Source organism: Rhineura floridana, chromosome 10 (genome assembly GCF_030035675.1).
Source record: "Rhineura floridana isolate rRhiFlo1 chromosome 10, rRhiFlo1.hap2, whole genome shotgun sequence".
Taxonomy (NCBI): domain Eukaryota; kingdom Metazoa; phylum Chordata; class Lepidosauria; order Squamata; family Rhineuridae; genus Rhineura; species Rhineura floridana.
The window spans coordinates 80860623-80885308 of NC_084489.1; the positions used below are offsets into that span (position 1 = coordinate 80860623).

Below are 24686 nucleotides of genomic sequence, written 5' to 3' on the forward strand. Positions count from 1 at the left end.
ATAGAACCTAAGATCAAAGCCAGGTCCAAAAAGACTCACAAGCGATGAGCCTGCATATTCAAGAGGAGTGCTTTCCCACCCAACACAGCTTGAGCCCCTCTTTCTGGATCTGATCTACTGATCTACTGGACAGGAGCACCTCTGTCTGGATTAAGCTGCAATTTGTTTGCCCTCCTCCAGGCAATAGTTCTGGATTTCCACAGTCTCTCTTGAATGAGATGGAAAGCTGAGATAAAGTTGGGTGTCATCTGCAAACTGATGACATCATACCCCAGATCCCCAGATATTCTCCTCCAGTTGCTACATGTAAATATTAAACTGCATAGGGGATAAGACTGAGCCCTGTACTTAAGGCATTGGGTGGATACCTCCTAGCACCACTTTCTGGAACCAGCTATCCAGGAAAGACAAGAACTGCCATAATACTGTGCCCCCACATCCCGTCCCAGCAAGCCAATCCAGAAGGGTGCCTTGTTCAGTGGTACCAAATGGTGCCGAGAGGTCCAACCAACAGGGAAGAACTCCCCGTGTCCAGTTCACCTACAGAGGCTATTTCCATCTCCAAATCAGATCTAAAGCTGGATTGAAATGGACCTAGCAATGGATCGAAATGCGTGTGCAGCTGAAAAATATTTAAGTCATTGTCTCATTGAAGTATTTATTTTGTGTGTTGTCTACTCTAAAGAAAAAAAGGCTGGAAAAACAGGAGGCATTTAAAAACAAACATTCAGACTACTGCACACCCTGGAATGTTGGCACTGGTATCCTGTGCTCTTTTCCGACAAGTGAATTAATGTTGGGTTATTTAAGCAGAGCTGCCAAGGCAATGCCTGGGACCTATAGGCTTTTCCTTGCCCTGCTGGGTTTCTGCTATCTCATTCAATCATCTTTCACATGCGGAAATACCGTTTTGCTGACTGTAGGGGCTCTTTCATTGCCTGAAAGTTATCCACATTTGATCCTCACAGAGAAGGCCTGAGTTAAATTATCCTCTGGGATATGCACACTCACAGATCTATGATAGCCTAGCTTACCTTATTCTCCCTCTCTCCCATCCCTCCCCCTTCCAGCACCCCAGGAAGAACTCTGTGGAATAATCGGCTGGAACAGAAACTCACGCCTTTCAAGTGATTGCATATGCTAACTAGAGAATAAGACAGCAAAAATCTTCATTGTATCCCTGCCTTTTGGTGGCAGGTGGATTTCACAGTTCACCAAGCACTGGCATGTTTTAATATTAAGAGTTCAAAAGCCGTTTTGTCTGATGCAATCCACCAAGGTCACAGGTAGGGGTGGGAGAGATATTCGATTCAGTTTGCACTGAAAGGTGAAGGTGGAAACACACTCGCTGTTCTGCTGGTTCCAGTGCATCTCCACCTCTCCTGAAAATGGGGGCACATGACACTAGTCAAAACCTGCCCCCTTTTACTGTAAAACCTGTTGGGAGCAGCTTGAGGGTTTTTTTTTAAAAAAAATCAGCTTCAAAGAGATTTCGCAGCTGATCAGCAGGTCAACCTGCTCCCCCTCCAGGTGTGGCTAATGGAAACGCTTTGCTCTGGCGACTAGCGTGTTTACAGCCCGAATCTATCAAATGCACACTTTCCAAACCAATACAAGAACTGAAAACACTCCTGGTTTGCAGATAATTAGGATGTCAATGGACTGGGATAGGATGAGGAGGGGGAGCAGAAGTAGGGGAAAGGAATGATTTAAGGGAGAAAGGGGGAGGGAGACCGAATGGACAGAGAAAGATGTATGGGAACGAGAGAGACCACACGGCTCTGGGGAGAAAGAGACTGGAAAGGCTGTGGGAAGAAACACCTTTTCTCCCTCCATCTCTCCCCATTGTGTGAGACAGATATAAACATAACAATCCAACAAATAACTCAATTAATATTAATTGAGTTATTTGTTGGGTTGTTATGTTTTGGCATGATTTTAGTCAGTTGTTTTCGATGTAGTGATTTGTATTTTTGTTTGGTTGTGAGCTGCTTTGAGTGCATTTACATGGAAAAGTGGCGTATAAATTTAAATGATCAATCAATAAACCAATCAATAATATATGGTTATAGGAGTGTAGTGTGTGTGTTCTGGTTGATGTCTTTGGATCCCCTCCAACTCTGTAATTTTGTATCAATTTAATTTTGTAAGGTTGGGATCTGTAGTGGAAGGAACCTGCTAAACTGGTCAAGACAATTGCTTTGTTAAGGTCATGGTTCTACCCAAATCTGACAAGCATTCTATCTGCATAACAAAACAGTTGGCCACATTGCCATAGAAACAGCTGTAGGCCTCTCCTCTCCCTCCCTTGGTTTGTCTGATCTGGAGCTAGGAAGAGACAGAGAGGCTTGACCTGCTCTCTGTAATGAATCCCAAGCTATGGCTTCGGGGACTCTCCTAGAAACCTATTGGGGAAGCAAGATCTGTTGGAGTGTTAATGCTGTGAGCCCTTCCAGCTTATGTCCAGGTTGTATATATGTGTAAATAAGACCATATATCATGTAGACACCAAAACCTCCTGTAACCTTCATTCCAAGGAACCTGAACTCTGGGTAAGCACTGGGACCCCGGAGTTCCGCTGCTCAGAGATTGGGGTGCACATATATACATATGAGACACAAAACAGAGGAAGCTGCCTTATACAGAGAGACCATTCATCTGTCAAGCTCAGTATTGTCTCAGAGCTTGGAAAAGTTACTTTTTTGAACTACAACTCCCATCAGCCCAATCCAGTGGCCATGCTGGCTGGGGTTGATGGGAGTTGTAGTTCAAAAAAGTAACTTTTCCAAGCTCTAATTGTCTGCAGTACTTTGACAGCTCCCCTGGGAGAGGAGCAGATTCTGCTGCCCCACTGACATTGAGCCACCAGCTACCACTGGACTGTTCTGATAATGCATTTTTAGCTTGCAGCCAGGAAAAGAAATAAAAGCAGCTCATCCTTACGTTCTGGGAAACAGTCTTCTGGTTCCATCATCTCTTCTGCCATTTCAGGCATCTGTTCCAGAAGATCTGTCGGGATTGCCAGATCCACCGTGCTTCCTTCCGACAGGCTGATTTCATCAATCTTCTAGGGCAGAAAGAGGGGCAAAGGTGAGGAGAGGAAGAAAATTAACCAGTCTTCTCTGACGGAAGTGGCTGTGCTTTAAAGAAGAAGCCAGCAACAACGATTCAGCCAGCTGGGAAGAGGATGAAAGGAAGGAAGAAAAGAAGAAACGATTCTGTTCGTGCATTTTCACATGACATCACAAAAGGATGCAGCATGCTAAATGAACAAAATATGTAAAAACAAGACAACTGTACAGCAGCATTTTGTAACAAAGGCAACATTTTTGCTTACTAATGAGCAGAATGTCCCACCCCATCCCCAATGGACGTTATTTGGAGGACCTGGATTTTGTGGGCCCCAAATTAGGTTGTGAGAGTATCAGGCCTCTACCACACTCCCCAACACAAGGCTGTCTCCTTTTCATGCTTACCTGGATGTGAGATGGGAGGAGAGGGCTCAAAGAATGTGCCAAGGTAGAGCCTTTGCAAGGTCACAGATGCAGCCACCAACAGCATCTAAGGCCATTGGAAACCATGGGAAATTTCATGAACGTTTTCATTTTATCCCTTAGTGACTGATCCAAGCTCAACCAGTGAGCTTCATAGCTGAGGTGCGATTTGAACCAGTGTCTCTCTGATCCTAGCCTGACTCTCTAACCACTATACCACACTGGCCCCTGAGCTTCCCCACTGCCCCAGAATCTGCTACAAGCATAAACAGCAGCTTCCAGAGATGCTGGGAATCATGGGGAAGATTGCTCCCATGACTCCTTGTAGCCCTGGGTGCCTCTGTGCATGTGCATGGCAATATTTTGTATCTTACAGAATTCCTTAATAACAGTATGAAACACTGTAAATGGCAGTCAAGCTGCTACAGATGTACAGCCTGGTTGTGCAGATGTGTTTGTATACATCCATGTATATGGGCTCACATGACAGAATGCTCATAGGGATGGACAAATCTGTCAGTTTTGGCTTCTCTCCGTTTTTCATTTTTCCAATGGTACGTTCAATTCACCCCATTTCCACATCAGTTTGCATTTTTTTTTTTTAAAAACTGCATGAAAATTCATAGGCATTTTTGTATACATTTCACCTAAGATAAACCTTTTGTATGCAATTTTGCCTAAGTATACGCAGTTCTGCAAGCAATTTTCCTCTAAAATAATACATGTTTTATGTTACTTTAACAAATAGATCTATTTTTCTGTACATTGTTCATATGTACATACGCATTCTCTCACTGGAGAACTGCATGGTAAAATGAGGATAAGTACCAATTTCAAAGGAGATTTGTGTTTCGGTTTCCATATAGGTTCAGAAAATGCAAATCTGGTAGGTATGCATTGAAATGAGAACTGAATTAATTTCTCCACCATCCCTAAATGCTCCTCCATGAAAAATAGTTCCAATGCAAAGATAATTAGCATGTCAGGGAACACTAGTCTAGGTTGCTTCTTTCTAGCATCTAGTTTTCTGTGTGCAGTTACAAGCATTCAGCCATGCATATCCCCACCGGCAGTTTCAGGTAGAACTAGGTCAGCGTCTCTGTGACACACTCTCCGTTCATTTAGGGCTCTTACTGGGAGGAAGGGCGGGATATAAATCAAATAATCAACAAACAAATAACAATAAGGCCAAGCAACCCCAGCCAGAGCCCTCTACCATCTGAGAGCATGTTCTAGAATGTGGCCCATAATCCTTTGCTTTGCAGAGCACAAGGTTCCTGGAACAGGTTCACGTGGGTTCCTCAGCAAATAGATTTGGAAAAGATTTGCTGCCCCAGCTGAAAGGTGTGGTGTTAAGGTGGAATATTACTTTGTGGTTGAAATCATATTGTACCCTCAGCCTTTAAACGTTTTCATGAGCTCCTGTGTGCTACCAGCAGACAAAGGATGTTGGGTTTATTGTTGCTTGTGTGGATGGTATCCCGGGGGGGGGGAATCAACCCCCTGGCTTCAAGGAGTAACTGCCTCAAAATTGACAAATTTGCCCCTTCAGCAATGCCTGAAAGAAGAGATGGCCTTCACTTTGTGGCTAATTGCAACCTTTGCTTCTCTTTCTCTCTTCTCTCCCACTCCAATTCAAATGAATCCACCAGACAGAGAGAAAGCTTTGGAAGAACAGATTAAGGGTAGAAATAACAGCTCTCTGGAGATTTATGTGAAGAAAGCTTCTAAAAAACTTTGCAATGGAAATGAAAACATCTAAGCAGCTGATTATTTGGCTGCTACAGACTTCCTGGGAACCTATACAGGGAGAAAGATGGCTCGGTTTTCGGGAACTGAGATCACATTTCACAGACGGATTATGAAGGGAGACCAAGGTGGACCCATTGAGAAAATATTCAGCAAGGCCAGTTATACCAATGTCCATAGCCCAACAGCCCTGGTTGGTGGGAGGAGAGGTGGCAGTGGTGGTGGGAAGAGTTAACCCCCTAAAGCACTGTCATTCCAGACCAACCCCCCCACCCATGAGCTGTATAGGTCTCCAATGTCTCATCTAGAGATGCCCTTAGAAATTGATGAAACATAAAAGATTCCAGATCCCTGCAAATGAGGATGCCCGCTTTTCTGTCTTCTCTTCCTAAATTGCTTCACCAGTGTGGACAGGAGAGATGTCATCAAAACGTTCAGAGAGTGGGGAAGGTAACAGACTGAGTTCTGGGAATTGGTAACTTTTCTACCTGAGTGAGAGCTCCACAAATGCCCTGCCCCTCTCCTGGGAACAGCAGTAAGAAAAAGACTCTCTCAAGGAGGGATGGGATCTGTGGCCAATGCCGATTCCATCATCCTAACAGGCTGGCATCAATTTGAGTTTGTTTTTTCATCTGCTAGCCTCTGCTTTTAACAATCGGGGCGGGGGGGCTGGCTCGGAAAAAAATATATTGATCTCGATATTTTTAAAGGAAATATCTGTTTCCTTTTAAAATATTGATATTTTGAAGTAAACATCAATATTTTTAAAAGAAATATGGATAAATTATCAGATATTTTAGAGGCAGGGGTTTTTTTTAAGTCTGTTTTCAAAAATAGCAGTGGAAATTCACTACATTAAAATCCTATCAGCAATGACTGAGAATAAGTGAATGAATGGAAAATTCACTACCAAATCCAAATTGGGCTGAATTCTAGCACATCCCTACTCTCAACGTACCTAAGGGCAATTGTGACATCAGAAGCCAGCAGGCAAATCTTTTCTTCCTCTCTTCCTCTCTTTGAATGTTTGAGAAATTCTAACCTCTGAATGGCAAGGTGGACCATCCTGCGGATTTCAAACAAGAGCACAGGGCTCCTGTCCCCTTAACAGTTCTGTAGAAGAAGGAATGTCAGTTCATGGGACATTCCTTCCTACACACTGCTGAAGTTACAGAAACTCTACCCTCCTTTGCATCTCATCAGCCTCCAAGGAAGGTGTGACAAAGAGGCTAGTGTTTAGGATTGCAGCTTGAGTTCTTTCCATTATGTGGGTAGTACCCCTTCCTTTTTTTAAAAAAAGGGGGTGGGTGGGAAGGATTTGGAACTGCCTCGCCACATTTTGAAAAGACGGACTAAGCTAGACACACTGTGGAAGATCCATAATCAGGATTGCTTGCAGTGCTTTGTTGCTAATGAGGAGCGGCTTTGACGATCAGGGATCTGGTGCTCTGTGACAGAGTGCTTCTCCACATCCCTCAGTGTAGACACACTCATGCCCTCCATGATGCTGCTGGCTGGCTGGGGACAACATTCCTCTCTCCCCTCCCAGAAAGCAAATGGCCACTTTTGGGCGTTTTCTTTGGGGAAAGGGCATTGGAGGAAAGAGGTAATCAGCCTCTCCCAAAGCTTCTTTCAGACTTCTAAGAACAAAAAGGGCACCAGAATCCCCACCTCACATCTCATTTAGCCTTGTCCCTGGCATCAGTTCTGAAGAAAGCAGAAGCAGAGGCTCCGAACGGAAAACCCGAGATTAACCTAGCCGGTAAACAGAGAACCACAAGCAAAAGCCCCAGCCTGATAACCTGACAGTGACAAAAGGAAAGAGAATCATATATGCAGAACTCAGCAGTACAGCCACAGGAGGGATAAGAGGGAAACCAAAAATGGACAAGAGCAATTAAAATAAGAGTGCATTGCAAGGGATAAGAGCCATTTTAAAGTCACCCACATGTAAAGAGGTGGGGGCTGGGGGAAGTGAAACATTTCTGCGGTATCAATAGGAAATATTGAGCTACTGGTAACTTGAGGTGCTGATCTGGGCTTGCCTGCTTCACGGGCCACCCCTGAGGGCAGCAACTGATGCAGAGATGCTGCAGGTGGCCTTGTCTTAGGTGAATAAATCTTACTCTCTCACACACCACAATTAAAGCTTCTTTTGGGGGGTGGGGGCGAATGCAGAGTGGACTGTGGTTTTAATTTAATAAGTGGGGCACTTGGGAAGCATTGCTTTGAGCTCAGGAGGGCCCTCCTTCCACAATGGCCATTAAGGAAGACTTGCGGAGGGCAATGAGGCGCATGTGATATATCTCCTTTTCAAAAACTGTCAGCTGCAAAGAAAAGGGAAGAAGCTTCAGTTGCTGAAAGGGTAAGGGCAATAGCTCTATGTATGTAGAGATAAGTAATAAGAAAACTGAAAAACCCTGGCAATTCACCAGTTTAACAGGAGCAGGTGGAACTGCAGAGAGGGGAAAGCAAAGGGCTGGGCTATTCCAAAACTCCAGAGTGGATGCAGGAACTGAAATGGCTTCTTCAAGTCACTGCTGCGATGGAAGATCTCTGATGCCCACTCACTAGTTTGGAGAGCTAGCTGGGGGTGGGGGGTCTAGAAAAGCTCAATGAGGAAGGTCTTTACCTTATATTGCCTTATTTGCTGGACTGAAGACACCTGAGGCCTGATAGCAGGCATGAGAGAGGGAAACAGCACCTTCCCCTTCTTCATGCATTTGAAGCTTTGCTTTACGTACAAAAACAGGCACATAATTTAACCAGATATTACGAGCACATCAAACTATTAGTCGAAAAGCCCCCTCAGTGACTCGGCAGACAACAGGCACACTCCTCAGCCAGTGTGTGGTTGGCTTGAGTCTGAAGGGAACTGCCTTACTTGCATGTAGGATTTCCGGTATGGGAACAGGAATCCCTGGTCAACAGGGTCCCCGTCCCCATGCATGTGTAAGACAACTTCTTTCAGACCAACACCAAGCACGAACTGGCCGGGCATCATGGCTGACACACGTAGCATCTCTGAGCAGGTGGATCTCTCCCTGTGTGTTGCTGCTTGACCCTTCACCCCTCCGCACATCGGGATCAGGGAGGAATCCAGCAAACTTGGATTCCTAAGAAGGCTCACCGCATTCGACTTGGGCGGATCACGGTCTGGATCAGATCATGAGTTCACTCCAGAAACTGCAGTCTGGAGGATTCCTTTACGAGGCAGTCTGAGGGTTGCGTTGCTACCTTCATGTTTACATGGGGGTTGCTATGTTTTTTCAACAATTCTCCCTGGGAGTGACAGAACATCATCAAATGTTGTTGCTCCTAGGGGGGCTTGCTGTGTTTCCGTTCAAGGCGTGGGGAGGCAATGAGCCCCATGAAGTAGGTGCTCCAGGCTGTAAGTGGCTGGATGATCAAATTTTTAAGTTTTAAAGAGAGATTTAAAAAATTACAGGAATGGAGGCAGCAATACAGCCCTTGCACCACCTCATAGGTACTAAAAAAAAGACACACACATTGCTACTTCTCGGGCATTCTGGGAAAGCAATGTCTGCCACCATTAAGAGTTCCTCTACTGCAGCTGCTAAGGGTTAAAAAAAGAGAAAAAGATCAGAAAGCTTTCCAAACCTTTTCCACAACTTCACTGCCTCCTGAAATCCCTCCCCAATTTCACCCTTGTTCCAGAAAGTTTGAATCAAAAATCCAGAAATCTGAACTTTCAGCCTGGCTGTACTGGGTATAAAGTCTCCTTGAGACATTGTCTCAAACTCTTTGACAAAGAGTTGACAAAGCTGTTGACATACTTCCTGAAGATGGACCACGCTGTTAAGTCCTTGCCTGCTTCACAGGACTTGGCCATTAATTATTGGGTCCAGTGGTATGTGCTGTCCCACATGGAGCTGAGTCTTCAAAAATAGCACCATTTGGGCGTTGTTGCTCTTTCATGCTGGCATTTGTCACCTCACATGAACTTCTGCCTCATTTTTCATTATTCCATGAACAGGTGCTATGCTCTTTGATCCCCTCTTAAACAGTCACAAATAGAATCTAATTGTGCTCTGTGGAGATGACATTTGTTTTGTGGGATGGATGCATTTAAAGGTGGGGGAGGAAAATGAGTTTGTTGTTGCTGCTACTTCCTGTCACTGTGTCATTCAGAAAGTTCCACTCCCAATGGCAGTATTCCATCTACAAAGGATGCCATTTTCCTTTCCCCACCTTATTTCATATAGAGTGAAGCCGGGCCCCCAACAACAACAAATTTACAGTGCAGCTATTCTCAGTTTTAAGTGAATTTAGTCAGTATGGAGGATGGATTCTCATGTGGTATAAAGTACATTCCCTGCCCCCCAAAACCCTGCTAAATATTCAACTTCATAAAAACCTGGCCTGCAATTTGAAAAATGGGACTGCCTTCAAGTCGATCCCGACTTATGGCGACCCTATGAATAGGGATTTTATGGTATTCAGAGGGGGTTTCCCATTGCCTCCCTCTGAGGCTAGTCCTCCCCAGCTGGCCAGGGCCTGCTCAGCTTGCCACAGCTGCACAAGCCAGCCCCTTCCTTGTCTGCAACTGCCAGCTGGGGGGCAACTGGGCTCCTTGGGACTATGCCACTTGTCCACGGCTGCACAGGTGGTAGGGCACGTAACCCCTGAGCCACTCCCTGTGGGGGTGATCTTTAGCTGGCCCTTGACACCCAGGAGACACGAGCGGGGATTGGAACTCACAGACTCTGGACTCCCAGCCAGGCTCTCCTCCCCACTGTGCTATACCATGCTGCTGGAGATATCAGATGTCCCTATGACAGACTGAGCAGGCAAGGTGCCTTTTAAGCAGCTTACTGGGTCAGCTGAGTGGTAGGAATGGCTCCACCCCCAGCAGAAATGTCGGACACCTCCAATTATGCAACATTGCTTCCCATGCAAGTCACTCTGTAGGATGGTTGTCTTTGAGAATGTTTGCCAGGTGACATTATAGAAGTGCACGGCATGGAAAAAGTGGATAGAGAAAAGCTTTTCTCCCTCTCTCTTCACACTAGGGAGAAGGGAGAATGCTCTTTGTACTCAGTTCTGCTTGTGTGTTTCCCAACTGGTTGGTCACTGTGAGCACAGGATGCTGGACTAGATGGGCCATTGGCCTGACCCAGCAGGCTCTTCTTATGTTCTTAATTGAACATGCAGATACTTAGGATGGAAACCGACAGCCACGTTCAACAGACCGTCAAGCACATCTGTGCTGAAACAGGGATTTTTTGTATGTGTGCTGTGCAATTATGCACTTCCTCCAAAGTCTCTGGTTTAACTATAGCTATGATACCAGCCACGCTGTTGCTGAGAACCCATTTCTCAGCAGTGGCAACCAGTTTTTGTTTTTCAAATGGTGCATCTTTGAATTCTTCCCCTAGACATGGTATGAATTCTCTATTCTCAGTTCTTATCATAGCTACAGTGGTCCTTCCTCGTTGTTCTTTTTTGACAATAGACGGGTTTGTTTAAAAATAAAATGATCTATTTATTTATTACATTTATATACTGCCCCATAGCCGAAGCTCTCTGGGCGGTTTACAGCATGATCCACAGGGTCTACTGCAGCCTTTCCCAACCAGTGTGCCTCCAGATGTTGTTGGACTACAACTCCCATCAGCCTCAGCCAGCATTGCCAATGGTCAGGAAAGATGGGAATTGTGGTCCAACAACATCTGGAGGCACACTGGTTGGGAAAGGCTGGTCTACTGCATGCACGGCAGAGCTCAGGGAAGGTACGGCATGCAAAAGGCAGGCAGCAAATGCCGTGAACCATTACCTCTTGTTGCTCTATTGGTGGGAGTGGAGGCTCGGCCTTCGACTGTTTGTCCGTCTGCAACTCGCTTAACTCTTCACAAATCTCGGAGGCCTGACTCTGAACGGCTGGGCTTTTGTAGCGCTGCCCCTTCAGTTGCTGCTGCTTGTCCTGGTGGAAATAATCTTAAATGGGTTTATTTTCCCCTTTCTTTTGTAGCATGCTCATTTCATAAGCAGAACACACTCACACGGATATAGTCCAGTGAGAACAGAAAATCAGCTTCCAATACGCTTATTAAAAGTGGCACCTTAGGGCAACAGAGGGTGAAGAAACAAGATTACACATAATTAATGATGCCATTTTTACAATAATTTCCATTGCACTTTGACAGGGTCACAATTCAAACTGCAGACCTTTGAGCTACTGCAGCTCTTTGGGAAACCTCATTTGGCCAAAGTGGCTTTACTCAGCTCTTTGCCTTGCTCTAAGTTTTTCCCTGTGCTTGATCGCAGACGGGCCTTACCTGCCCCTTCATGAACTTCCCCTTCCTGATAGCACTGACTTGGTTCATCAAAGCATCTCTCTCATGTGTAGCTGGCAGATCTTGTTCCTTGAAACACCCCTGCCTGTTCCTACTCCACATCATAACTCTGCAAGCAAAACGTCCCCCAGATTGCTCAACACACCCCAAACCTTCTACCTGTTCCTCTCTCCAGGACACCTTTACCAACCGAGGTGCTCTTTGGGACACTGATCCTGGCTTGCACTTCTGGCCTATAACTAGGGATGGAGAAATCTGTCCATTTCGGCTACTATGTTTCTCATTTTTCTACTCTTAAGTTCAGTTTTCCACATTTCCATCTCTGTTTGAGTTGTTTTTGGACCAAAACCCAGAGTGGATTCACTGCCCCAATGACATCCCAGCCACCAGTCTCCACTGCTGAGGGCCACATCCCCTTTCAGGGGCCATATGGCAGTAGTGGGAGTGGAGCACTGAATGTAAACATTACCTTTATACAGTAGGCTAGTTTCTACAAACACCCATGCACCCCTCTCTATACCCCATCAAGGAAAGCAAGAGGTAGTCAAGGACCCCTTCTAGCTAAGCAAAAAGTACTCAAGGTATCCTAGCCAACTCCAGTGGATTCAGTCTCAGACTCACCAGTATGTTTTGCTCTGTTATGTGTAATGTGGTATTTTCAGCTTAGGGTGCTTCATAGATCTGCTTACAGATGACAGGATTCTGCATTTCTATACAGCATAACTGGGAGTGACTACTCGGAGCTAAGATGTTGTCGCAGAAATAAGACATGCCCCTTGAGACCCTATGTTCGGAGTAGGCTGTTTCCACAGCTTGGAAAAGTTACTTTTTTAAACTACACCTCCCATCAGCCCCAGCCAGCATTGCCACTGGATTGGGCTGATGGGAGTTGTAGTTCAAAAAAGTAACTTTTCCAAACTCTGGCTGTTTCTACTTGTGCAGCGGAAGGTTTCACTGAACGGGATTGTGTGAGCACGCGACCACTCCTCTTAATTGGAAAAGTTGGGGCTATCTGTGCATGCTGGAGCAGCGGTCTGCGTGTCCTGGCCCAAAGTGGCAGCTCATCATTGAGATCCGTCTGGAGCGAGCCCCAGATTCCTCCCCCTCTAGAGGAGGTGGTGGCCAAGAGGGGGGTGGAGGGGAGGAGAAAGGCCTGGCTCCTGGCCAGCCAGCATTTCCTCTGTTGTAACTGGAGTTAAGGAGGTGGAGCTGTCACTGTCAAAAGTGCTGAAGCCTCTTGCTTCAGCACCTCCCTGTTGCAAGCCAATGGTCCCTGCCCTGGTCCCAGTGTATCTTTTCCTCCTCTTGATCACTCCAAGAATGCTCCACCCCGTGTTAGGCCATAACACCAGGATACAAGATCTCCCAAGGTTATACATCAAGACTACTGTGGAATAACCCTGTGCCCACATGGCGGCCTGAGCCACGCAAGTGGAAAAGAGAAGGTTGCTGAGCTAGATGAGGATAGAGAAGGGCAAAGGGAGGCTAGCCCAGTGCTCCATGTCTGTTCCTTTCTCCTGCCCTCTGAGCCATGGTGGCTTGAGGGACGGTCCCTGGCATTTAGAGATAAGGGACCTGTCCCCAACTCACGTTAGAGCAGTTCAGAAATGAAACCGTCTATTTCTCCCCCGAAAGAATTAAGTGAAAATTAATTAATTTGCTCTTCAAAGCAGCTCATGAGGAAAGTCCAGGCAAACCATCTTCATTAGTTTGACACAATTTTGCAAAACTGGCCCACAGGAAAACTGGGTGCAAAAGCCCAATGCTCACTCCTGCAGGTGACCATCCTAACCCCCCCAAGGGGGATGTGTTTCTGGACCCTCACCCAAGTTTTCCTGGGAGCAGACCTTCAAAGCAGGTCTAAACAAAGAAAGTCTTCTCCCACAATCAAAGCAGAATTTGGGGGCTCTCAATGCTCGCCTCTCCTGCCACTACAGGTGCAGTCCTATGCTCACTCCCCTGGGAGTAAGCCTAATTACTTGCTCATGCACAGGAATGCCTGAGCCTGGGGATCGCAGGCACCAACTTCCACACCCTGCTCCCAACATAAAAGAGGAAACTATTCATGCCCAAATGCTCTATATGAGGGAAAAGAGAAGCCATTCTCATTGCATAGGTGTTGTCAGTGACTCAGCAAGGTGGCCACGTGTCCTACTTTACAGAGGGCAGCACAAGTACAGTTTAAAGAGTTTTTTAAAAATGTAAGAAGGGAGAACAGGAGCAAAGGCCTTCAAGTCGGCAGCTGGACCATAGACTGGGCAGACGAACAGATCACCTGAACACAGTCTTCCCTACCATGTTGAGACGGTCTGTATTTCTATTCAAAATGAGGACATTGACCTTGTCAAGGATTATCAATACCTCGGCACAGTCATTATTTTATTTGTTTCATTTATTTATTTTTATTTGTTTCATTTATAAACCGCCCATAGCGAATGGCTCTCTGGGCGGTGTACAAAAAGGTTAAAATACAGAATATCACAATAAAAACATCCTGCAAACAGTAAACACAAACAGCAACAAAATAAAAAATTTAAAGTTATAACATTAAACGATTAAAATGCCTGGGAGCATAGCCAGGTCTTATACTGAAGAAATCAGAAGGCAGCAAGGACTGGGGAGGGCAGCTGTGAGAAAACTAGAAAAGATCATCAAATGCAAAGATGTATCACTGAACACCAAAGTCAGGATCATTCAGACCATGGTATTACCAATCTCTATGTATGGATGTGAAAGTTGGACAGTGAAAAAGGCGGATAAGAGCAAAATCAACTCATTTGAAATGTGGTGTTGGAGGAGAGCTTTATGCATACCATGGACTGTGAAAAAGTCAAATAACTGGGTGTTAGAACAAATTAAACCAGAACTATCACTAGAAGCTAAAATGATGAAACTGAGGTTGTCATACTTTGGACATATAACAAGAAGGCATGATTCACTAGAAAAGACAATAATGCTGGGAAAAACAGAAGTGAGTAGAAAAAGAGGAAAGCCAAACAAGAGATGGATTGATTCCATAAAGGAAGCCACAGACTTGAACTTACAAGATATGAACAGGGTGGTTCATGACAGATGCTATTGGAGGTCGCTGATTCATAGAGTGGCCATAAGTTGTAATCGACTTGAGGGCACATAACAACAACAAATTTGGATTGATACATATAAATGAATGTATACAAATTTTATGCAAATCTGTGTCCTCTTTTGCCCCCCGCCCTTTGGTGATGTGTAAGTGGCCGTCATACATCTCAGGCATCTTCCCCATAGAACTATTACGTCATGAAGCTGCCTGAAGCAATTTTTTTTTTAAAAAAAACCTAAAACTTTTTTTTTTTAAAAAAACCCTAAAACTTTTTTTTTTTTTTTTTAAAGCTTTACCTGGTTTCAGTGATTTGCTTCAGAGGGGCTTTCCTACTGTTGAAAAGCAATTACAAGCAGAATTGGGTTTTTTAAACTCTTTGCATTTGGTTCACACCTCATTCTCATGTTTTATTGCACATGTTTGATGAGCCTAATATTATTGATGTCACGATTATTAGCCCACCTGCCATGCTTGGACAGTTAGCTCCCTGCAGGGAACAGCATACCAAAAACAGAGAACAATGTTTTGTTTCAAACTGAAATAGCAGTAAAGACAAAAGAAAGCTTTTTGGTTAAGTAATTTGGAGGTGGGGAAATAAATGTTTTCAGTTTGCCAAGTTCATACTAACCACCCCCTTTCAAACGCTGCTCTGATTCCATAGTAAAATTATTTGAAATTAAATTACTGATTTCCTGCTGTAAAGGGCATGGGACTCAATGTATATTTTGACATAATAAACTGGTTTTTTTTCAAGCCCAAGACTGAATCCTGTGCTTAAGAAAGTGCTCTGTGCAAAGGCTGTCTATGTCTTTGAATGAATTCTCTGCAGGCCAAAAGATCACTTTATTACAATCAGGGAAGCTGGGATTTCTCTCCATCAGAAATGGCCTATAATATGTAAGGAGGAACCTTTATGCCAAGCAAGAAATTAGTCGTATAACGTTTTCATTTCTTTAAAATTGACATTCCCTCCCCCAAGCAAATTGCAATCATAGTACAAATAGTTTTATTCATACAGTTCTTTCACACTAATTGGGGCTTTACGTGAAATACAATAAAATGCAGAAGAGACTCTTGAGGGGCTTTTCGTAATCAATGAAATGTGACCCAAAACAGCAGAATCCTATACGTGTCTGCTCAGTTCTGAGTAGCCCATTGAGTTCAGTGGGGCTTGTTCCTTGGTAAGTCGGTGCAGGGTTACAGCCAAAAATCCACTTGTGGAAAGAAAAAATAGTGGGGACAGAGTTGTTACATCTCAGGATTTGTTCCTGAAGTTGGAAGTGGGGGGTTAGTCTTTTCCTCAGGACCCACAGGAGTTAAATCTTTGCGTTGAGCAGCCAGAAGCACAGGGAAAATTTCCCCTCTTCTCATGAGGTCCACCCCAACTCTTCTCACTGGTCCTGGGTTGAAGGGTATCATATAAAGGTGAAAAATAAATAAATTCTATCATTTCATTACCTGCTTCTCCCAGCATGTTTTCTAAAAAAAAATTATAACATTTTAATTTTTATTGTTACATTTATATTTTGCCTTTTCTCCAAGCAGCTCAAGGTGGCATACATGGTTTTCCTCCTCCCCATTTTATCCTCATAACAACCCTGTGAGGTTGGTTAGGCTGAGGGACTGTAAGTGGCTGGCCCAAAGCCACCCTGAGCTCTATGGCTGAGTGGGGATTTGAATTCACCCCCCCCCCAGCCGTGGTATCTTTCTCTTCATAGCATCATAGAACATAGGAAGCTGACTCGTACGGAATCAGACCATTGGCTAACCATCCTCAAGCTCCACATATTGAGCATGGATTTTTGCAAAGGGGGATCTATTCACACTCAGGTGATATACATAGATCTACCCAGTACATTCTTTGTTTTCATTTCAGCACCAGGTTAAGATCTGGTTATTTATTCTGCATTAATTTTCTTACATTTCTTGTTGTTGTTATGTGCCTTCAGGTCAATCACGACTTATGGCGACCCTATGAATCAGCGACCTCCAGGAGCATCTGTCATGAACCACCCTGTTCAGATCTTGTAAGTTCAGGCCTGTGGCTTCCTTTATGGAATCAATCCATCTCTTGTTGGACCTTCCTCTTTCTATCCCGTTCTTTCTTCTGTTGTAGGACCGAAGGCGGAGCACATGTGGTTCCCAGGTAGCCACTCATCCAGGCACTGGCCAGATCAAGCCCTACTTAGCTCCAGCAAGGTGATGGCCTCCTGTGCCTTTAGACCATACCCTGGGCATTCAGGAATGGTTGCTTTTGCAGATGAATTTTGTAATGAACCACTGATGTTTTATGGTTATTTGTTACTTTATCTGCTCTTGCCTTGTAACTAAATTTGTTTCTGGAACTGTTGCTTTATGTTTTTGTGAACCCCTTGCCCTGAGATCATTTGATATACTAAAAAATCATTGTTATATCCATTTGAGATCATAAATAAAATAGGTGCTCCAAGCAATCGGGATCCCCAAGATCATGCAGAGGTTCCAATCATGTAGAGGACCTACACATGTTCAGGTGAAGGCAAATGATTCCTCTCTTTGAGTGGTCTATGCTAAATATGTGGATGTTCAGGGATTCGGGGGTAGAGTTAGGAGGCGAGCTCCTTGAATGAATTATCCATTAGTCCTATGTCTGGAGGGTAATTTCTGAACAGGGCTATAAAAACTAGTAGGGAAAAGGCTAAGCTAGTATCTCAGTAAGGAGAAGGCTAAGCTTAAGCATGTGTGTACGTATGTATGTATGTTATGTATCGATTTCTTTTAAATTCCATACAGTTTGTTATGTTTGCTGCAACAATGGTACTTTTATTGACTGCAAAGGCTCCCGGCTGCGGGAGGCTTATGTAATTTGTCTGTAATTGTTTTATGTCAAGTGCTGAGTTGCCAAGGCAGTATTCATTATACAAATATTTATTGAATCAGTGGTTTTCATAATTTATAAAGCAGAAAACATGAAGCGAGGCAATAAATTCATGCATACAAATGGATGGCAGGGAGCGAGTGTAGGTTTCCGCGAGTTGTTTTCAGAGATAGGAGTTTAAATGGTATAACTTTAGCCTACTTCTCCATGAAGAGGTCAACCTGTGCTTGATCTCTACCCTTAGAGGCTGCAGGTGGGAGCTCACCTGACTGAGTGCTTCACCATACAGAATAGCCTTGTGGATCCCGATGAATGAAAGAGATGGGATATACATATTCTACATAAAACAACCCCCATTCCTTTCAGTTTAACGACCCCTGCACATCCAAAACAAGCATCTTAAGCAGAAAGATTTTAGCCTAGCATTCTACACGGCATCTCATTTTTCATATGCAGGGAAGTTTTCCCTACAGAGGAATATCCAGTCAAATGAGTTCACACCTATAGTCTGAAGAGGAAGAGCCCAGACACAGATCTACCATCACAGTAAAAACAGAGAACTTGACGTTTCTCCTTACGCCTACTTACATATTTATTTCAGCCTTTCCCAACCTGCAGCTCTTTAGGTGTTGTTGGACACCAACACCCATCAGCCCCAGCCAGCATGAGCAGTAGCCAGGGCTGATAGGAGTTGGAGTCCAAAGCATCTGCTGGAGGGGCACTAGTTTGGGGAAGGCTGATTTATTTATTAAAGGCAATTTCGATACTGCTCTTCGTAACATAGATCCCAGGACAGTAATGCAATGTTTCTGTGCCCTCAAGGCCAGTTCACACATGCTTGTCATTGACCGCAGTCCTTTTCAGATGATAGTCAACGTTCAGTGAGCCCATGAAGGTGGGCATCAGGATTGCACCTGCTAACCCCTGCGTTCAACCTCTATGCAATCAATTTAAAGTTGAAACAGAATTTACACAGGTGCAACTTGCACATATGTGGGAGTTTCCTCCATGTGTTTGGGAACCCTTAAAAAAAGCAGGGAGGAGTTCCTGATTGAGCAGAGAGCCCCAAACATGCGTTGGCTCTATTCCAACTGTCAAATGAACATGCATAGACTGGGACCTTCTGCCGTGATCCGAATTCTGGTCCCTTTGCACATTCACTGCATGCTGAATGTCATCTGAAAAAGGATGGCAGCATCATAAATTGTGTGTCCATCACAGATCAAACAGCACATCATCTCCAGATCACCCACAATCAACTCAGTCACAATACTTTTCAGTGTAGACCACTTACACCAGGGTTGGGGAACCTCAGGCCAGGGGGACTCTCTGTCTGAGCCTCAGGAATCTCCCAAAGCTGCATCCCCCTCTCCTCAGGCCACTCCCTGCTCCATGGCCCAAAGTACTTTCGCCTGGCTGGGATGCATCCTTGGTCTACGACAATGCCTCTCCTTTGCCTGAATGGAAGATGGAGAGATGTGTGTCTGCCATAGAAAGGGCTGGGTTTTGCACAGCCGGAATCTGTTCCTCTGCTCACTTGTGCGTCTGGCCCCACCATTGGCACACAGTCCCCAGACATTTGCCCATGATGAAATGTGACTCTCCGCCTGAAAATTATTCTCCCCGTCCCTCCCCCCCAGAATTCAGAGCACCTCGGACAGCTCCTTGAAAGTTCAGACTAAAACAAGGAGCAGATTCCACTGCCCCAATGACACGGAGCTACCAGCTGCCACTGAAAGTATATTGCTGTTGTTGTGCCTTCAAGTCGATTATGGCTTATGGAGACCCTATATCATCCCCCCAAAAAACCCTTTCCCCCTCAGCAATGATTACAGATGAATATTCAGTGCCTCTCCAGTCCCTATAGTCATACAAATCTCCCCGTCCAATTTCCTTTCCTCTAATAAATACACAGCTTAATTCCTCTAAGGGTTCTGTTTTTAAAATTAGTCTTAAGTGGGAGAACTTGGCAGAGGACAGCATTGGCAATGCTAATTTCTCCCGTTATCAGTTCAAAAGGCACAAAAGTGCTTCATAAGTGTTCACTGTGCAGAGTCCAAGCCACTACCTTTAGCTAAAATTGCTCGTCAACGATGTTTTAATCAGTGTGCACTTTATTTTCCTCTTGGTAATTGGGCTCTCTCCACAATGTATTACGAAGAATCAGGTATTACAATGTAATGGGTTGACAAACACAGCCTCCAAAAGACTGGAGTGTGCTTTCTAACATTTGCTGCCGAGTGGCATCTGCTTCCAGGCACTAACTGAAATAACCACAGAAGTCCCTTTTCAATCAATTAAGGCTTTGTACATTTTCATCATGATTGAGTAAGCTTTGTAGCATCATGTCACCCAAACCAACAGAGGTGTTAGAGGCACTGAAGCTCCTACAGGTTTGCAGTTTCAATGTTTTGAGAAACCCACCAGAAAAAATAGAGGACTCTCGCACAAATGGCTTTAGTGCAGAGCCTATCATTTGCAAATCAGAACGTGTGCTTTCGTCCAAAAGGTATATAAAACTGGAATGTATTGTAGGGCTGAGCCAAAATAGCCTCTTCAACTTCACCATCCAGATTGCAGACAATGAAGGGACATCATCACCCCCGCCTCCCCGTCAATGATTTTTCAGGACATTTGCACAAATGCTTTACCTCTATTTATCACTATTTTCTTTTTTTAATTCACCAGAATGAAAGAAGGAACGGCTCTCACTCTTGTTTGCCTTCATGATGATGCCTTGGAGGCTGGAAGGGTAACATATGGCCCCTGAGCCCTCAGGTTCCCCAACCCAAAAGGGAGAGGCAGATTTATGAGCATATGTAACAATAGGTAAGAACAGGAGCAGACTGAGAACGGGAGAGACAGAGGTAGGGAAAGGACTTGCCAATTTCAGACGTTTTTCAGCTGTCTGCAGCGTTTCTATATGCTTTCTTCTTTGCATTTATTTTAATGTTGCTGCCCTGGGCTCCTACTGGGAGGAAGGGCAGGATATAAATCAAATAATACATACATACATACATACATAGATACATACATACATACATACATATGTTTGGCATCACGCACACACACCTCACCCGAATCTGTTAGGCTGCTTAGCTACAGACGCGGTCTCACAGCTCAGATTCCAACCCAGGCCTTCCTAACTCTCACACACAGGAAAAGTGCATAGGGGTGCTTGCTTGCACTCTGACTGTCTCTTGCATTCCAGTAAAATCTCCCTGTCAGCCTTTAGGACTGCTTGCTTATTAAGGCACGATCTTTGTTTGCAGGAGGGCAAGCTATTACATGCATATCAGACCACTCCACAATCTGTAGACTAGGAAAATGTCCTTGAGGCGGGGAGGCTTGGCAGAGGATTCAAGAAATGCATGCAGTATGTGAAAATCCCCAAAGCAGATGAAAGCAAGGAGGTCCTTCTCTTCCCCTTGACCTCCAAAATACTCGCTTATTTAGCAAGCCAGGGTTAGATTCTCTCCCTCCTCTCACCCTCTGTAGCACCAGGAAGAATACACATGCCTGGGTATGAAGAAATTTCCAGACCTCTTTCTGTTGACTTCTTCTAAGATAGAAAGTTATTCAAGTGGGCAGTTAATATCCCATCAAGTTTTCATCACATGTAACATTCAAGCTTGTGTTCATTTCAGCAGAGCCCTGCCTTGTCAATTTGCATTCACAGCTTCCAACTGGGCCTTCAGATAGTTGCCTGGTCCCATTGTTTTCAGTGGACATTCTTGTCATGCGTTTTGGTATATCCCCAGTCTGGGGAGTGCTCAGAACTGTACATTTTGGAGAGAGCAGTATGAAAAGGGCACTCTGGGGAGAGTTTGGCTAGGTATGCACAATACATTTAGAGCAACTTGTCCCCCCAAGAATCCTGGGAAACGTAGTTTATCCCTTCACAGAGCCACAAAATAAAGTGCATGCTGTGCTTGCATGCCTGCCATCAACCAAGATGGGAGCGGGGGCGTCAGCCCCTTAAGGAAGCCTCCGTGGCCATCTTGGTTGATGGCAGGCATGTGCGTGCAGTGCACACACTATTCACAGGGATGTGAGAGGTAGGCGGGGCTGTGTGCAGGCTTATTGAAGCCCACACTAACTGTGTGGGGGAGGAGCCTGGGAGCTCCCTCTCTGCAATCCGTGGCTGGGTCGGCAGCTGCCACTGCTGCGGATTGCACAACAGGAGCGCTGCCCTCCCACCTTTGAGCCGCAGAGGCCCTTGGCCAGGGCCTGACCTGGCCACCCCCTGGCGCTGGCCCTGGGCACAGGATAGGGTTACAGGAACAAAAGGGCACATGCCCTCACATTGAAGAAAGAAGCTGAGCAAACTGAAAAGAGCACTTTACTGGTGGGGATGTTTGAGTTCACTGGTAGGAAATTTCCCCACTACTTTATATGTGTGTTTTTTTAAATGCCATGATGTGTATAGTCTCAGGCTGCCATTTAGTGTCTCTGTTTCAAACAGCGCTCTGGGCAGTGGTACAGTTCTTCTGGGAGATTAGTGGTGCTCCTCAATGAGAAGAGCGCAAATTGCAGGCAAGCCAGATCAGTGAAGGACAAGGAATCAATGGCTACTAGTCATGATGGCTGTGCACTACCTCCAGTACCAAAGGTATGCCTCTGTATACTAGGGATGGGATCTGCTGGCCGGTACCGCTTTGAAAGCATTCCATCGACCTAACAGGCAGTATCGATTCAAGTTCCCTCTTTGTCCGCTATCCATTGCTTTTACTAGTCCGATCTTTGTCATCCCAAAAATATCAATATTAATATTGATATCTTGAAATGAATTGTCAACATTTTGAAAGAAAAACCCTATCAATATTTTGAAAGAAATTATCAATATTTTGGAAGGAAAGTGACTTTGTGTTCTCCTTCTCTGCTATTACAGGCTATTATAGGCTTGGCCTGCTTCCTCCCCACTTGGAACTTGGATTATTTGAGTGGAGGGGGTAGCAGAGAGCGAGAGAGTGCTGTTCCGCTCTTCTGTGCTGTGAGTAAGATCAATAAAACAACAATATATTTGAGGAAAGATTTGAGGGGGGGAATTCAGTATCTGTGGAAAGCTGCGGAGCAAACAGGATTGCTCCGCAAAGATGGAGAACATGCAAACCACTGAAAAATCAGATGCTAAATCCCAATTTGGCAGAATTCTCGATTATCCCCATTGTATACCAGTTGCTGGGAATCACAAGTGAGGAGAGCACTGTTGCACTCCTTGAGAGCTTCCCATAGGCATTTGGCTGACCACTGTGAAAACAGGAAGCTGGACTTGATGGGAATCTAGTCTGATTTAGCAGGACTCTACTAATGTTCTTAATAACAGCTGTCTACCTGCAACCAACCTTCCCCATCAAACACTGTGGCAGGAATGTCTTGGGTGCATTCACGGCATAGCCACTTCACACAATATGATCCAATGAACCTTGTTATCACACCCCTTCTGAACTGAGTGAGCTATCGAGTACATGCCCCAGAACCGTGCAATGGAATGGTTTTCTATGTCAGATATTCCGAGATTCTCTCAGCAAATGAACTGATAGAGGGAAAGCTCTGTGAATCAAGATAGTTAAAAAAAAGAGAGGATCACAGACTTAAGTCACCGGCATCTATTAAGTGTTTCTTGTTTTGTGGCTCCAGGATAGCCCAAACAGCTCAGATCACACACACATACACACACACAACCTGATTATTTCCGAGTGGCAGTGTCACTTCTCCCCAAAGGCAAAACTTGTGTGAAATGCTCATTTCTGAGCAGAGATTTGCTCTGGGGTGTGTGCGTATGTGGGGATGGGGATCCTGGAAATACTACCTAGTAAATTGTGACTGACATATAGGCTGTGGTCTGGGCATGTGTCCAAATGCATGCTGTCAAATGAGCAATGTCTGATTTCACTCCTTTTAGTGCCATCGCTTTTTATAACTATTAGCTTTTTATTACTTTTGCCTTCTAGTGCTCTGCAGACCTGAGGTGCCGTACTATGGCATCTTGTCCTGAATAAGCCCCCACAGAAACCTTTGTGTGTAGGGGTCTATGGCTGCTTTCCTCACACTGGAGAAAATAAGTGACAGAAGGGGCGGAAATCAGAACTTAACTAAAAGGGGAGCATTCACAGGGAAATAGTGTAAAGGAACTGAGCATTGGCATCTCTAGATAGGGCTGGGAATGTCCCCTGTCTGAAACCCTGGAGCTGCTGCCATTCAGTATTGTACTGGATAGCATGCTAGGTGGACCGAATCAGAGCTTGGAAAAGTTACTTTTTTGAACTACAGCTCCCATCAGCCTAATCCAGTGGCCATGTTGCCTAGGGCTGATGGGAGTTGTAGTTCAAAAAAGTAACTTTTCCAAGCTCTGATGATCTTGCTCACTGTAAGGCAGTTTCCTCTGTCCTTCTGGACCGCTGCCTTTATCCTGCTCTGCAAAACCATATGACCCAATTAGTCATCATAACAAATGTATAAAGGCAACTTCCAAAGATGAGTGCACAAATGATGCTGGTTTAGCACAAGCCCCTGTGTACTGAGTTTCAAAGAACGCTAGTGAAGTAGAACCACCCAAAAGTTGCCTCATTATTCAGAAATGGCAACTGTGAAATAGCCACCATACTAAACAGTATCTGTGTGTGTGTGTGTGTGCCTGCTCACATGTACATGTCAAAATCTGAGATCTCTGCATTTCTAGTCACTTATTTTTTTAAAAAAAATTACCACACTTCTAGGCTGCATTTCAGCAGTTAATGGTTCACAGGACATCTGCAACAATTAAAAAATAATAAAAACCATCCATTTAAAAAAGGAAGAAAAAGAATAAAACAATAAAAGCGAAAGTTTTAAATGACATAAAAGCAATGAGAATTGTCATTAAATCTCAAATGTCAATAAAAGTGTTCTCACTGACAATGAAAGGAGTCCTGGGAAGAGCACATATAGACAGCGGACAGCATCCCACAACTCCAGAGTCCCCCAAGAAAAGGCCCTGCCAATGGTATAAGTTAACCTTATCACCCAGGCAGTGCAATCCTATGTAAGAAAAACGTCCTAGGAGATTCAGTGGGATTTAATCCTAAGCAACTACTGTACGTAACATAATCATCTAAAGCAGGGATGGGACCTGGGGCCCTCCAGATGGTGGACTCCATCAGTCCCACCCAGCATGGCCAATAAAGTCCAACAACATCTACCCCTGA

At 44.7% G+C, this 24686-nt stretch overlaps 1 protein-coding gene across 2 annotated transcripts in view; it reads right to left on the reverse strand.

Annotated features, from left to right (window-relative positions):
* Window positions 1-24686, reverse strand: part of LOC133365310 (sodium channel protein type 5 subunit alpha-like) — a 351981-nt gene that overhangs the window by 60713 nt on the left and 266582 nt on the right. The window contains exons 18-19 of one of the 2 annotated variants that reach the window (XM_061587000.1): window positions 11041-11187; window positions 2944-3064 (exon numbers count right to left, since the gene is read on the reverse strand). In XM_061587000.1, coding sequence (XP_061442984.1) covers window positions 2944-3064; window positions 11041-11187 — 268 coding nt within the window. Of the gene's footprint in view, window positions 1-2943; window positions 3068-11040; window positions 11188-24686 lie in introns of both variants that reach the window. The other variant, XM_061586999.1, reaches the window with a different exon arrangement.